Genomic DNA, 15,603 nt, shown 5'->3' on the forward strand with positions numbered 1-15,603 from the left:
TGGCCTCAGGAACACGGTCCCAGGCTGTCCGGTTGTTCTGCATCATACGATCAACAGCGGTGAAATACGGCTTCCTTCTTTAGCCTGGTACCAGGTAATTCAAACATTGAAGACAAGATCTTGGGTTGTAGTTACTGTTTTTATATAAAATACGCCGGAGGCGGCAAAAAAAGTCATTACTCCCTCGAAGAAATCAGATATGAGAATAAGCTCCGATTACAAAAAGCGGAAATACATCCCCACAACATTAGACTTTTTTTTGTTAGTGTTTTCAACGCGATGCTTTCTTCGCCGCTTATGTGGAGAATTTCTAATTCCTTACCTTAGCAGTCCACCTGACAAATTTTTTCTGTAAAGCTATACCTCAAACGCTTCCATTCTCTTCTGTTCCGGTATTCCTAATGTCGATGATTCACAACCGTGCAATACTGTGCTCCAAACATACGTACTCAGGAATGTTTCCTCAAATTAAGGCCAGTGATTGATACCGGCAGACTTCTCTTGACCAGGAACGCCCTTTTTCCCTGTGCTGGTCTGCTGTTTATGTCCTCCTTGTTCCATCCTTCATGGATTATTTTGCTTTCAAGGTAGCAGAACTCTCTAACTTCCTCTAATTCGTGATCATCAATTTCGGTGCTAAGTTTCTTACTATTCTCATTGCCGCTACTTCTCATTACTATCGTCTCTCTTCGGTTTACTCTCAATCCATATACTGTACTCACTAGACTGTTCATTCCATTCAACACATCCTGTAATTGTTCTTCGCTTTGACTGAGGATGATATTCTTTGATATCCTTTCCTCCAGAATTTTAATCCTATCCTTGAACTCTTCTTTTATTTTCCTCTTTGCTTCTTCAATGTATAGATTGAACAGTAGGGGGCGATAGACTGCTTTCCTGTCTTACATCTTTTTTAATCCGAACATTTCGTTCTTGGTCTTCCACGCTTATGGTTCCCGATTGATTCTTTTGCATGTTGTATATAACTTAAACTCCTAGAAAATTGCTAAGAAACGAATGGCACGAGAAAACTATGGTTTTGGATTGAGTCGGTCATGCATAAACAACTTCAGAGTCAACTAAATTGTTGAAAACGAAATAAACTTTTCTTTCGTATATTACCGACAGCTAAACTGTGAAAGCATTAAGTATTTATGAAAGGTGCTTAAGAAAAGAAGTTACCCCAATCGACTGTCTCATGGTACTGAAACGTAATACAACGTAAACATGAAGTCCACCGACTCATATTCGAAGGTGGTTCAGGAATATTTTCTGCGTAGTATAAGGGACACACGGCAGCCAGTGACACGTTACATAGTAGTAACATAATTTTGATTTATTCGGCTTGTTACCCTAATTACAGAAGTCGATAGAGAAGAGATAGGGTATACAGTAAAGTGTCTGGCTGCGCATGCGCCAATCATGCCAACACGGAACACACAATGTAATTAATATGCCACGTATGAAATATAACCTATTTCTACTGCCTGCTCTTGGAAAACAGGACTTTCTGTAACTGCAAACTGGTCACAGATGAACATCTCAGTAATAGTCTAACGGGTGACGAGAAGTTACCTTGGTATTTCGTTTTTCAAGACGTGGCCAGAAACTTCCGTGAAAGTACGAAAGCCGTAGAATTAAGAAGATCTGCTTTTCTGCAGTACTGCCAGAAACGTTGCTGTAGCACAATGAGCCGTGCCGGTTCGCATCGATCAATCGATCGCTAGATCGCGGTAGCGGGGCACGATCTTTGGTGTTTGTCCTTGAGTGGCACGAAGGTTGACAGAATTGGAAGGACGACTTACGGGGCGCGAGGGCGGTTTACCTCCACTGTCGGGTGCTTATAGTAAACGGCTTTTGCAGAGCACAGACCTCATCCCGCGATGATGGTGTTTTTGGTTGGCTGTGGTGGTGATGGGACTCTGGAAATTTTCCTGTGCCGAGCGTAGGGAGACTGAGTGCCATTTTGCTACAGATTAATCATTTTAGTGAAAATCTTTCAGTGGCTTCGGCGCCAATTTTTAAAGTCTCAGTGCTGCGCCTAGTTTCTCCTTCAAGGAAGGTCAGCCATGTTTACTTTTTATGGGATTCGCTCCGAAAAAACTAAAGTTTACCTAAATGGAAGCAACTCCGTTTCATTAGAGTTAGTCACAATTGTTTGTGAAATGTGTGGACGTTGCATGGTCTGTGTTACAGAGTTAACGGAGGTACAGTAATCAGAACTGCCTGTTTAAATGGGTCATATTTCGAGTGGCTTACCGTGGACCATGTCGTAGGCTGAACCGTGTTGTTCTTTCTTCTAAATACAGTGAAGTTTAACTAAATCAGAGTGCCTTTCACTGTAATCGTTTTAGTTAAGTACTTTAAAACATTATTATGCGGTTGTTAGTTGACGCCCCTGAGGTTTTCTATGGTAAATTCTGCAAAAATAAGAACGTGCCGTTTCACTGTAGTTGTTATGGGCAGCCTGGTAAAGAAAGTTTAACATCTTAGATTCGGTTTCTTAGCTATTTGAAATAGTGGAGTTGACGTTAGTAAGAGCTGCCCGATTAGTTACTCATGGCTAATGTCTGCTACAAAGTCAGCGAGTTTGAATTTCCTTCGATTTAAAAATAGTGTGTAACGACTGTCCTGCTGCACATTTAGCCCACGTAACAATTAATTTTGGGGGCACGTAAGTCCTGTTGGTTTTCTCATTCCTGTAATCAAAGTCCTTTGTTCGCTGATTGGGTAGAGGTTTGTTTCAGATGGCTCTGAGCACTATGGGACTTAACTTCTGAGGTTATCAGTCCCCTAGAACTTAGAAGTACTTAAACCTAACCAACCTAAGGACATCACACACATCCATGCCCGAGGCAGGATTCGAACCTGCGACAGTAGCGGTCGCGCGGTTCAGGACTGTAGAGCCTAGAACCGCTCGGCCACTCCGGCTGGCAGATGTTTGTTTATTTATTTCTGTCTGCTTTTAAATGGTAATACAATGTAATAAGTGCCGCCCTTTGTAATGCAGTGCACTATTACTAGTTTTCTAAGGTTGGTTCTTAGTCTATTGCAGTTCATGCCTCATCCACCAGCACACCCGTGGGTGGCGAGTTCACACCGCCTAGCCTGTCCGTTGGGTTATCCAGCCTGTCGCGGGGCTAAAATCTATCTGTATAACTTCTCGTGGTTCTGAACTTATATCTCCAACGGACATGACGCACTGCTTGTGTTACTACTGGTGCTAAGAAATCTGCTGCAGTCATTTAAGATATGTTTAAAAGGCAGTTTAAAATTTATGTTGATGTTAAGTTTTTGATTATTATGCAGCTTGGCTGATTTCAGATATCTGTTAATGTTTGACAAATTACTTAGCTTCTCAACTGTTTGAAAGCTCTTTTTCTGACGTCAATTGCTGATCTCATTTTCTCGTTAATATTCCGTGAGTTGTTTAATTTTTCATTTGTTTTTAAAAGCTTTTTTTCTGACGTAATAAGTTGTTGACTTTTATTTAAATAAAAGATCATGCATGTTTTCAACTGTAAACGCTGATTTCTTGGCTCCTGGCGCAGCCCTGGCGCTCAGCTACGTGTTCAGCTGCTTTAGGGTATCTACGCCCATGTCACACTCCATTAAAGTTATATTCCTTACATTGTCACTTGGACGTCATCCCCGAAAGCATACGTGCTATAACGGACGAAAATGGGGAAGGTTTCCACCATATATATTCAAAGATGGATGAAAGACAGCACTGAAAAGTGAATCGATGTGAACTGAATACTGTTAAAGAGAGAATCTCTAGAGACATTGTACGAGCAGCATAGAAAGCAATTACGCCTCCGCTGAGTATTTGTCAGCACACGCATACACATTTGAATGTAATTCCTGAAGTTGAATTAAGGGATAGAACAGATTAAATAGCGTATTAGTAACGATTTTCGTGTTCAGTACCGGAATTAGCTCATTTTATTAACTACACCAAAGTTAAATTTCGTCGTCGGATGTACCCAATGAGGACTAAAATTTTTCATCTCCAGCACGTATAATCAACGTTAACGGTCCCATGCTTCACGTATACCAAGCGTATTGGTTCAATGACTAGTACGCTGGATTCGCTATCCCCGTTCAGCCACTCACTTTCAAGTTTTCCCTGCTTTTCCTACATCGCTAACGCAAAGTACACTACCGATTTCCTTCCCTTGTCTTACCCAAACAGAGTTTGTTCACCATCTTTCATAAACTCTAATGACCTTGACGTCGGCTGGAAATTAAATCCAAATCTTCCTTCCACACATAACATCACAACAAACTCACGAAGAGCTCTAAATAAAGTAGCTTGACATATCCAACTAATTAATTGTTTCCCGAAAAAGGAGTAGATTTGAAAAAAACTCTCTTTTCGTAGTATTAACTGACACACAAAAATTAAACTTTACACGTGATGTGCAATCAGGCTATGGTATATTAGTTTATAAAGTCTGTATAATCACTTAATACAGAGTTCATTTTCCTTCCATTCCAGAGGTTTTTTGAAGTAGTTGCTGCACCAGGCTCAAGCAACAGAGGTCTTCTCCAGAGCTAGGCACGGCGACGTTGGGAGCATCTGTAATCAAGGCCTTGCGACACAGGCATTTTATCTCCATGTTATCACACTGATGTTATGTAAGTACAAGACCCATTCGTAATACTGTTAAGCCTGCAGTGATAATGATTAACATCTTATCTGGCTAAAGATATGCAATTGCTTATTCACTCTTCAGAACTCTCCAGCCCAAAACCGGTCCTCAGCAATGTGATGGTTTTCCATTATTCGTACAATGAAAATAATTTATTGTATATATATATATTTTTAAATTACTGTTTATTACCTGCACTTCGTCGGTAAACACTGCGCTGGCAACTACACTTGCCATCGAGGGCGATTCAGCTGCCCCTACCTATGGTCTTTATGCAGCCTGCAATGCTTTCAAATACCATGCACAAGATTTTTTTCGAATTCTCTCGGTCGCTACGCGCAAGGTAATGGACCTGAAAAAAAAGGACGTTTTGAAGGAAATTTAATGTAGTTAAATTTTGTACTGGGATACGTGTTCGCTAGAGGTCGTCATTTTCCAATTATTCAAGGAAAACGCCCAAAAGTGACGTTCAAACGCGTTTTTCTTAAATAACTCTAAAAACTTGGTCTCCAGCGAAAACGTATCCGAGTACAATATTTAACTACATTAAAATTCCTACACAAAGGTGCTGTTTGTTTTTTATGTAGGACTGACAGTTTGTGCATAGCGAGCGAGGGAATATGAAAACCTCACGTGTGGTTTCTGAAGGCATTACGGGTTGCATAAAACCTATAGACAGGGATAGCTGTGTAGGCCTCATTCTTGAAAACATGGTTCAAGTACCTTGACAAACTATAGACGGCTTGTTAAGCCATTATCTTCCTTTCTTCCTTCCTTAACAAATCATGATTAATTTTGGAAAGAATCGCCCAAAAGGCCGGTACACAGTTTAAATTCTATCCTGTTTCAGTTGGCGACATGCTATGTTTCAACTTACCTAGACTTAAACCGTAATCACCGTTTCGCCTTTCAGAGGATCAGTAATCCATATTTTGGTTATGATTGCAACCGATCTTATAAGTCTTCCCAACACAACAAATGAAATTACGTATGACAGAAAAATATTTTTTATGTAATTCCAACTAGGAAAATATTTTTTTACGTTATACCAAAAACAACAATTAATACCTGAGGAGTTTCTATCACAAAAAGTGAAAAAATTAGTATTGAGAGTAATTAGAATAACGTCAGTTAAAAAAACAAATAGTACTGTATGTTTTATGTAAGCTCTGTTCTAGCTGTACTCGTATAAGCCATGACTTATAAGAATTTTTTCGCTTTTTGTCTCTTGTAGTTTTTGTCTCTTGTCGCCTTTGTATGTGTGAATTCTTTTCAAGGTGTAAAATATATATCTGAAAGGGACTTTAGTTTATTCTTTTCATGAAAACTGCTCACCCGTGTATGACCCAGAGATGTCTTTTTCGTATTCATAACGCTGAGTAGCCATACATTCGTATATGAAATAGGAAAGACTGAAATCAGTACGACATTTACATTGAAAGTTAATTAAACTTTACATGTAGAAAAATGGGATAAAATTTTAAAACATAAATATCAGTGATAGTATGGCAACCCTTTCACTAAAGTGCGAAGAATCATTAGCGTGACAGTATTCGGTCAGAGACTTCTATTCTAGCAACCAAGGAGATAGAGTGTACATAGAGAGGTTGTGACCCATTGTTCAGTGCTCCCTGCGGTACCGAACTGCGCTGTTATCCACCCTACTTTCGGAAGTCATTGTGTAGGAGTGACTAAAAGGAAGAAGTACTGCCACGTGCAACTGGCGTTCGGAAATCGGTCACGTGGCGTCCATTGCTTGCTGTGTAGTGCGATCTTTGTCTTGACCTCCAAATTTACGAAAGCGTTGTCAGACTGAATGGCAGCTAAATATTTGTGACAAACAAGACTAAAAATATGATTGATGCTCGTTTCATTTGCACCAATTCAAGCTGTGCTCTTAGGTTCCATCTTATTCACACACTGAAATCGCAACGTATTCGGAAATAAGCCAAGTATTTGTGACATGCTAGAGTACAAACGTCATTTCTACCACAGTAGTTAGATTCCTGCCTAACCACACCCTTTGAAATCGCGAAATATTCTGAAAAAAAGGTCAAATATTTGTGACAAGAAACAATATAAATGTCATGGCTGGTTGTATCACTAGCAGCAGTGTCATCTTTCGTTTTTTTAATCAGAATTAAGTCACGAAATCGAAGCAGCTCATTCCTGATAGAGCACGCTTTTACATGCAGATAACATCGAACGTTACAGAATATACCTGCGTTACATGAATAAGAAAATCCCAGAATGTGTTACAAATGCGAAGATGGGAAAAAGATACCATGTACCAGGACGCGAACATGCTTCCTTCGACTGACCTAATGCACTTAGAACCGAATGACCACAGTGATCGGTTACAGTTTCGAAAATTATTATCTTTCGTCTTAGAATCTCCTAAATACTTTTACAGTTGTGTTCTTAACTGGCACTTAATTATAACAAATCGCATCGTGTTTGTGACAAATCTTCAATGAGCCTTTGCCCTGAAACAGCGTACCGTCGTAACAAGCAAGTTGTAATACGGAAATAACGAAATACGATGAATCCTCTCAAAATTGACGAGTGTGAGACGTCACGTGACCGATTTTCGATTTCAGACGAACATCAGTCGAAAGCGGTTGTGGCCCCCTCGTTTTGGTCTCTCGTCACTCTGTAGTTGGTTAAAAAGCGAGATGGTACGTGTGCGAACATCTGAGATATGCAGTCGCCTAATTTATTTTTGAAATCACGCCTAAAGTTCGCGCAGCGTACAACTGCACGCACAAAAGTATCTCATTTCAGGTGCGTACTGTTTAAAAATACTATTTGTCAGTGGTTTTGTTCATTTGTGTTATGCACCAGCACAGAAAAATAACTTTCACCTGCTTAACTGCTTAACTTCACGTGAATATGTTAATTTATTGTTTTTTGTTACGTTTCTTAATTTCCTTACGCACTCTCATGTAACATGCCCATTTATTTTGGCGTCCAAAAGCATGGCGTAGTGTTGTTCAATTTCCTTCGCTCCGATCGCGGTGTTGCCTCTCTATGGTATTCTCTCTCTTTGCTCGCAGCCAGTACAACAAGCATGTGCACACTCTCTGGTATGGCTCGCGTCAAATTTGTTATTTGGCATGAGTTCATGGTCTCTACATGTAGCCATCACCGTCAGTGTTCCAGGTATGCCCATCATTATATTAACTGCGAGCCTTTTTTACTGTACTAGTCGCGTTTGGCTGCAATATTTTTCGTCTCCTCACCCTTGCGCCCCTTCCCTCAGCATGCACGTTACTAGTCAGAAGTACGACTAGAGTAGCTAATCAGCAAAGCGTTTTTTGGACAAACTTGTTATAACATTTCCGTTAGGAACAACATTTTCCTATCTGTTAAGTTTTATTAAAAGTTTTTGCACTGGGTAAGGCAACAAAGCAAGCCTCTAAAGGCTTGCATAGGAACACCTGGAGGCTCAGAACGATTTCAGCTGGATAACATAATTACAAAGATTTCTATATCAGTTACTGGACTGTAAGGCGCACACAGCAGCAGATATAGACTCAGATCATCATTTAGTAATGACGAAGAAAGACTGAATTTCAAGAGAAGAACCAATGTTGAAGGAAGTAGGACAATGAAGCACTGAAGAATGATGAAACGCGTTTGCAGTACCCTAAGGAGGTGACTACTGCGATAAGGAATACCTCAGTAGGCAGTTCAGTTTTGAAAGATTGGTTCAAGTGGCTCTGAGCACTATGGGACTTAACATCTGAGGTCATCAGTCCCCTAGAACTTAGAACTAATTAAACGTAACTAACCTAAGGACATCACACATCCATGCCCGAGGCAGGATTCGAACCTGCGACCGTAGCAGTCGCGCGGTTCCAGACTGTAGCGCCTAGAACCGCTCGGCCATCCTGGCCGGCACGCGTTTTGAAAGAGTGGACGTTTCAAAGAAGGTCAATCACAAATGTTGAACAGTCAAAAATTGGTAAGAGGTAGGCAACTGCGAAGAAATCTTGGGTAACAGAACAAATATTTCAGCTGATCGACAAAAGGAAGAAGTACAAAAACATCCAGGAAAAGACAGGAATACAACAATGTAAGCCCAACAGGAATGAAATAAATAGCAAAGGCTGGGCAGCCAAGGAAAAACGGCTGCAGGAAATATGTGAGGAAATCAGAAAAGAAATGATCGTTAGAAGGATTGACTCACCATATAGAAAAGTCAAAACAACCTGTTCATCTGCAAAGGAGACCCCATTCAGGACGCTAGTGCGACTTGTTCTTGAGTACTCCTCAGGTGTTTGGAATCAGCACAAGGTCGGTTTGAAAGAAGACATCGAAGCAGTTCAGAGGCGAGCTGCTAGATTCGTTACCTGTAGGTTCTGTCAGCACGCGAGTGTTACAGATATGTTTCGGGAGCCCAAGTGGGAACCTCTGAGGGGAAGAAGACATTCATTTCGAAGAACACTACAGACAAAGTTTAGAGAACCGGCATTTGAAACTCAATGCTGAACGATCCTACTGCGCCAACATACATTTAGAGTAGGGACCACGAAGGTAAGATTCAAGGAATTAGAGCTCATACGGAGACGTATAGACAGTCGTTTTTCCCTCGCTCTCTCTGCGAGTGGAACAGGAAAGGAAACTACTATTTGGGGTAAAGATGTAGATGTAGATGCAGAGCCTGCGGTGAAACTAAAAACAAGGGTGGTAACATTGAAAGCGCAGTGGGAATTCCACTATTAAACGCAGAGAGTGGGTAGGTGGAAAGAGTACATCGAAGGTCTCTATGAGGAAGGGGGAGGACTTGCCTGATGATGTGATAGCAGAAGAAATGGACGTAGGGGATCCAGTAATAGTCAGAATTTGAAAGGTCTCTGGAAAACGTGAGATCAAATATGGCAGAGGGATGGATAACATTAAATTGGACTTTCCTAAATCATGTGGGAAAGTGGCAACAAACTACTATTCAAGTTGGTGTGAAGAATCTATGAGACTGGTGACGTACCATGAGACTAGTGACGTACCCTGAGACTTCTGGGGAAAATATCATCCATACAATTTCGAAGATAGCAAGGACAGATAACTGCGAGAACTATTGCACATGAAGCTTAACAGCTCATCCAAGCTAGTTACACGGATAATAAACGAGAAGAATAGAGGATCAGTTATACTTCGATCAGTTTGGCTCTAAGAAAGGTAAAGGCACCAGAGAGTTACGCTTGACAATGGAAGAAAATCTGAAGAAAAATCAAGACATGATTATTGGATATGTCGATCTGAAAATAGCTTTCTACAATGAAAAATGTTGCTAGATTTTCGAAATTCTGAGTAAAATGCGAATTACCTATAGGGAGATATACAGCATGTACAAGAGCAAACAATAAGACTGGAAGATCAAACACGAAATGCTCGGATTAAAAAGGGCGTAAGACAAGGATGCAGCCTTTGTCCCCCAGTGTTCCATCTATACATCGAAGACGCAACGAAGGGAAAAAGAAAAACAATTCAAGAAAGGAATTAAAATTCAGGGTGAATGGGTATCAAAGGTAAGATTCGCTGACGACATCGCTATCGTCAGCGAAAGTGAGGAAGAATTAAAACATCTGTTGAATAGAATGACCAGTCTAAAGAATAAAGAATGTGGCTGAGAGCAAACCAGAAAAAGACAGGAATAATGAGAAGAGCAGAAATGAGAATAGCGAGAAACTTATCAAACCGGTGAACGCGTGGTAAACAAAGTTAACTACCTTGGAAGCAAAAAAGAAAAAAAAAAGAAAAAAAATACCATGACGGAAGCAAGAAGGACATCAAAAGCAGACTAGCACAGGCAAAAAGGGCATTCCTGGCCAAAAGTAGTTTACTGGTATCAAACATAGGCCTTAGCTGAGGAATAAATTTTTGAGAATATACATTGGGAGCACAGAATTGTATGGTAGTGAATAATGAACGGTGAGAAAACCGGAACAGAGCAGAATCGCAGCATTTGAGATGTGGTACTACAGACGAATGTTAAAAATTAGGTGGACTGATAAGGAACGAGGAGGCTCTCCGCAGAATCGGTGAAAAAGGAATGTATGGAAAAAATGACAAGAAGAAGGGATAGAATAACAAGACATCTTTTAAGACACAAGGGAATATCCTCCATTGCACTATATGGAGCAGTAGATGGTAAAAGCTGTAGCAGAAGATAGAGATTGGAATAGATCAAATAAATAGTTAAGGACGTAGGGTACAAACGCTACACTGAGATGAAGAGATTACTGCAGGAGAGGAATTTGTGGTGGACAGCTTCAAACCAGTCAGAAGAGTGGTGAAAAAGGAAAAGAAAAGAAGAGAAGAGCTGCCGATTCTGGTGTGTTTTCTAAGCAGCAGCTGCTGTAGCTACAAGTGTTTCGCGAGGGAAAGTACGTTGAGGGAAGCACATGTTGGTGGTAACGGTGCAGTCATCGCCGCGTCAGAACTGCCAAATACAAGAGTATAATTGCATAAAAGTACAGTTCACAGTTAAGAAATCAACTTATGGAATATCTCAATGTTAATAAAGGGACGCGATAGTTCTACAGAAATAAATGACAAATACGATTTGGAAGTAATAAACGGATATCGCATTGTAACCCGATGACCGACGAGAGTTTACCAAGTGCAATTGTAACAGTACTGATCTTAGTCATTTGTGTAGGGGTTTCCATAGGTAACGGACACAACGGAACTGCAGGATGGTACACCTCGGAATCAGATGCAATATTTGGAATCTTCAACTTCAGACTGTGCGATCTGCAACACGAGTCCAAAAGTCAGGCAAAAGTATCAAATGTTCAAATGTGTGTGAAATCTTTTGGGGCTTAACTGCTAAGGTCATCAGTCCCTAAGCTTACACTCTACTTAAACTAAATTACCCTAAGGACAAACACACACACACCCATGCTCGAGGGAGGACTCGAGTCTCCGCCGGGACCAGCCGCACAGTCTATGACTGCAGCGCCTAAGACAACTCGGCTAATCCCGCGCGGAGCATAAGTATCGTAAGTCGTTTGAGCAACGTAACGATGATGATTCTGTGTATCGTGTGATTTGTCATTGATATCCGTCACTTGTACAGGCTGCGATGCAGAATAAAAGTGTTGTCCACAATGTCATGTATCATGTATAACAGTACACCCGCTTATCAACGGAAATTATTGATATATGTCAAATGAAAATAATAACCGCGTATGATACTGTTCCAAGAAAATTACTTTGCAGAGCACTATGTATGGCAAACATAAACCCTTCCTTGATTGAAACAATACAACAGATGTTTAAAGATAAGATCTGCCAAGTGAAAGTTGGTAATATACTTTCACAGAAATTTAGAATAAGCAAAGGCCTTTTAGAGGGCTGTGCCATGTCACCATCATTATCTAAAGCCTATATCGATATTAGCCTTAGAACATGGTCTCGTAAATGTAATAGTATGGGATTAGAAATAAGGGATGGAGTTTACCTACATCATTTGTTGTTTGCTGATGATCAAGTAGTCGTAGCACAAGATGGGGAGGATGCTAACTATATGTGCAATCAACTAGCAGTAGCATACAAAACTTGGGGTTCGAAGATTAATTAGCAAAAAACAGAATACTTGATTAATGATTCAGGTCAGCTATACATTGCAGGAAAGAAAATCAAAAAGATAATCACTTTCTGTTATTTGGGATCCATTTTAGAAATCGAGGGAAAATCAGAGTCAGAAATCAATAAAACAATTAGTAGTGGTCGGAAGGTCATTTGGATGATTACTCAGTCTTATGGAACAGGAATGTAATGAGCAGAAGTAAAAAATTAATTTACAAATCTATATTAGAGAGAGTGGTTTGTATGCAAGCTCTAGCTATGGACTTCTGGAGAAGATCGGCAAGACTCTCCAGGAAAGAGAAGATAAGGAACGCCGAAATAATAAGGAGAATGGGAATAAAAAACAGAAGATATCTGACGTAATGGATAGGAAGAAATTACAGTGGTACGGGCATGTACGACGAATGGAGGAAGCCAGAATACCAAAATTGATACTGGAGTGGGAACTGTAGGGGAGAAGAAGAAGAGGACGACCTATGACCACCTAGTTCCATAATGTACAGCACACAATGAGGAGAATGGGCGCAGAGGAAGAGGACACACAAGATCGAAAGGAAGGAAGAATTAATATTTTGAAAATGTAGTTTAAGAACGTTTATTCTTTGTATAGTAATTACCCAGTAAATTATTATGTTGGAAATAAGCCTCTGTAATGAGGAAAAGCTCAAAATAAAAATAAAAAATAGTAATAACGCGTCACGTACTGTGAAACAGGTGCTACACGGTAAGTGACAAAAACAGTGCAACCCAGCAGAATCGCAGAAAGCATTGAAAGAACCTGTAATTTCGACTTGTCCACGTCTCGCCCGTTGGAGGCCATGTAAATTAGTGTCCATGACGGATGTTGGCTTAAGGAACAATAGAGGGAGCGCGTAGGCTTGCTAGGTACCAGGAACATTATATATAGTATTCAGTAAAGCGACTACATAGATACTGGCAACTTTACATTGTCTTAGAAAGTTTTTCGAGAAATCGTGAAAAACTAGAGGTGGCGTATCTAGATCTATATTCGAACTAGGCTCCTGCAGCTCCAGTGCTCGAGTTCCTGAAGTATTACAAAACGTCCAACGTGACACCATCTTTGATTGCACAAATATTGCTGCATAGCGCACAAAAGTTATGTCACTCCCTGGAAAGAGTGGGATTAGGGTTAGGAGAGAATCTTAGCCATGGTACAAAAAATCACCTCTGGCCTATACTAAGTTGCACCCGTGAAACACTGCGGGTTAAACGCCACATTGGACAGCCGGTGCACGGCACTTTTGCGTCGTCTGAACTATGCAAAATCGCAACTCATGGCATTGCTTGGACACATTTTAGACGGTACAGTTTAAGGTTGAGGATTTCCAGTATCGCATTTGATTCCGAGGTGGACCACCCTTCAACCATCCTGGTTGATCCAAAGGTAGGGGGGGGGGGGGTTACCGAGGCATTGCTGCTCGGCAGTAGGAATAAGACTTTGAAAATTCCCAGTTCTATCGCCGGACGTCTCCGGGGCGAAGCAAACAGAAGAAATGAAGTCAACTTCGAAACTTCAGCAAGAAATAAAGTCCAAATATCATTTAATATAGTCTCTCGTAAGTCAAGACTTTTTTTTTCACCAGATGTTTGGTAAGTCACATGGATTCGAAAATATGAAGTATCTTCCTAGTACTTACGTTCTGGACCATGGTTCGAGACATTACAAGAAATATTGTGCGGTAAGTGAGATTTTAAAAATATGTTGATGACTGAGTGACGAGGTAGAAACTATTTCCCTGAATCTTAATCTAAAGATATCAGATAAACAGCCGACTCTGGGAAGCATTCCATTCACTGTGAGCTGCAGAGAGGATTCGAGACACCTAATGTTCATTTCGAGATACCTAATGTCCGTGATGACGATGGACAACTATTACCACAAACTGAAAGCAGGCAAGTCATTGTAAAAAATTCTGAAAATGCAGTTTTTCATCAACGCAACGAATTTTGTTTGTAGAAATGACGAAATAATTTCATATTAGCAACAGTGGCTGTTATTGGAGCCGTGATGGATCTACATCCATAAAATACAGTGGAGAAAACCAACCTTCACCCCATAAGTGGTTTTTATTTAAAGTGCGATGTATTTTAAGCCCTGAAGGCTCATCTTGAGATTCTAAGCATAGTATTTCGTCATTGTTCATAAAAGTACCAATAATGACGAAATAATACGTTTGATGGTATCATCGAACCAGTCCTAATATGGAAACATCTTCTAGAAAATAAATCTAAAATTTTGAAGAAAGTTAGCCCAGAAAATCCGTAGCGAACCGCCGAGTGGCAGTGAGAACATCGGTCAGTGAAGGTGGCATGCATGGGAAGAGTAGTCGCTAGGACGCTCGCTGGAAGACCAGAATCCATTTCCAGTTTCACCACAAAGTTTTCCGAGACATTTTAGATATATGTCACCACAGTCACTGCAATACGCAGCAGAAGTCATGGAATTCCTATTTCGTGTTCATGCACGTAAGTGACCAGAAACAACCGATCAGCGTCAATAAAGAATCTTTACCCCACGAGTTCCATCCGTGTGTTATCGCAATGGACTCTGCGACTATGATGACGTCCTTGCGCAGCTAGAATTATTTTCTGTATCGCTGAGAACTACATTCTTTGCTTATCATTATCGTTTTATCTGCTGGAGGTTCTGATAACTTACGACGTAGGCGTTGTCCGCTGCCGCGTGTTGCTCCCTGGAGCTCAGCCTCTAATTTGTACAGTTTCTGCTTTATTCGATCGATAAAGTATCCTCACAGTTAAACATTGCATCTCTCATTCTAATGACGGTTCACTTTCATGAGAAACTCTGTCATCAATTACGATATCCAGTATCATCCATTACAATATAACGCCTCAAACAAAGACGAGACGATAAACGTCCTTTCACTAAACATTACTATGCAAATTTGTTGTAAGTTTGCTTTTTAGGTTGGAAACCAAATGTTTCAGAAGGACACTAAATGTTACTGGAGACCTCTGTTTTGAGGAAAAGAACATAGATACTTGCTAGAATAGACTAGAAGAGAGAAGTTTTACGAGAACGCTTTCTGCAAAACAATTTGTAAACAAGAGCTGAGGTAACGAAGGGTTATGAATAAATATAAGATAAAATTAATTTGGAATTAGAAAATTTTGTCCGTGTGATAACAACTGAAGTCTCGTAATGGGAAGGGAGATGCGTGGCGATCATATCAACCGTCTGACTTAATTTCTCTTTGGTTTCCGTAAATCCTATGCCGAAGTAAGTGGTCAGCGATCCGAACCGATACTTTTGTATATTGTTAATATTGATCCGGAGGATCTAAATATGAAATTGAAAAAATGGTAAACA

The 15,603-nt window shown here is 40.4% G+C and overlaps 1 protein-coding gene across 5 annotated transcripts in view; it reads left to right on the forward strand.

The window, feature by feature from the left end:
- The window catches only part of LOC124595182, a 134,765-nt gene that overhangs the window by 41,024 nt on the left and 78,138 nt on the right, over window positions 1–15,603 (forward strand). For all 5 annotated transcript variants that reach the window (XM_047133797.1, XM_047133795.1, XM_047133796.1 and 2 more), the window contains one exon: window positions 4,502–4,641. In XM_047133797.1, coding sequence (XP_046989753.1) covers window positions 4,635–4,641 — 7 coding nt within the window. In that variant the 5' untranslated portion in view covers window positions 4,502–4,634. The remainder of the gene's footprint in view (window positions 1–4,501; window positions 4,642–15,603) is intronic.

Source organism: Schistocerca americana, chromosome 2, assembly GCF_021461395.2.
Source record: "Schistocerca americana isolate TAMUIC-IGC-003095 chromosome 2, iqSchAmer2.1, whole genome shotgun sequence".
Taxonomy (NCBI): domain Eukaryota; kingdom Metazoa; phylum Arthropoda; class Insecta; order Orthoptera; family Acrididae; genus Schistocerca; species Schistocerca americana.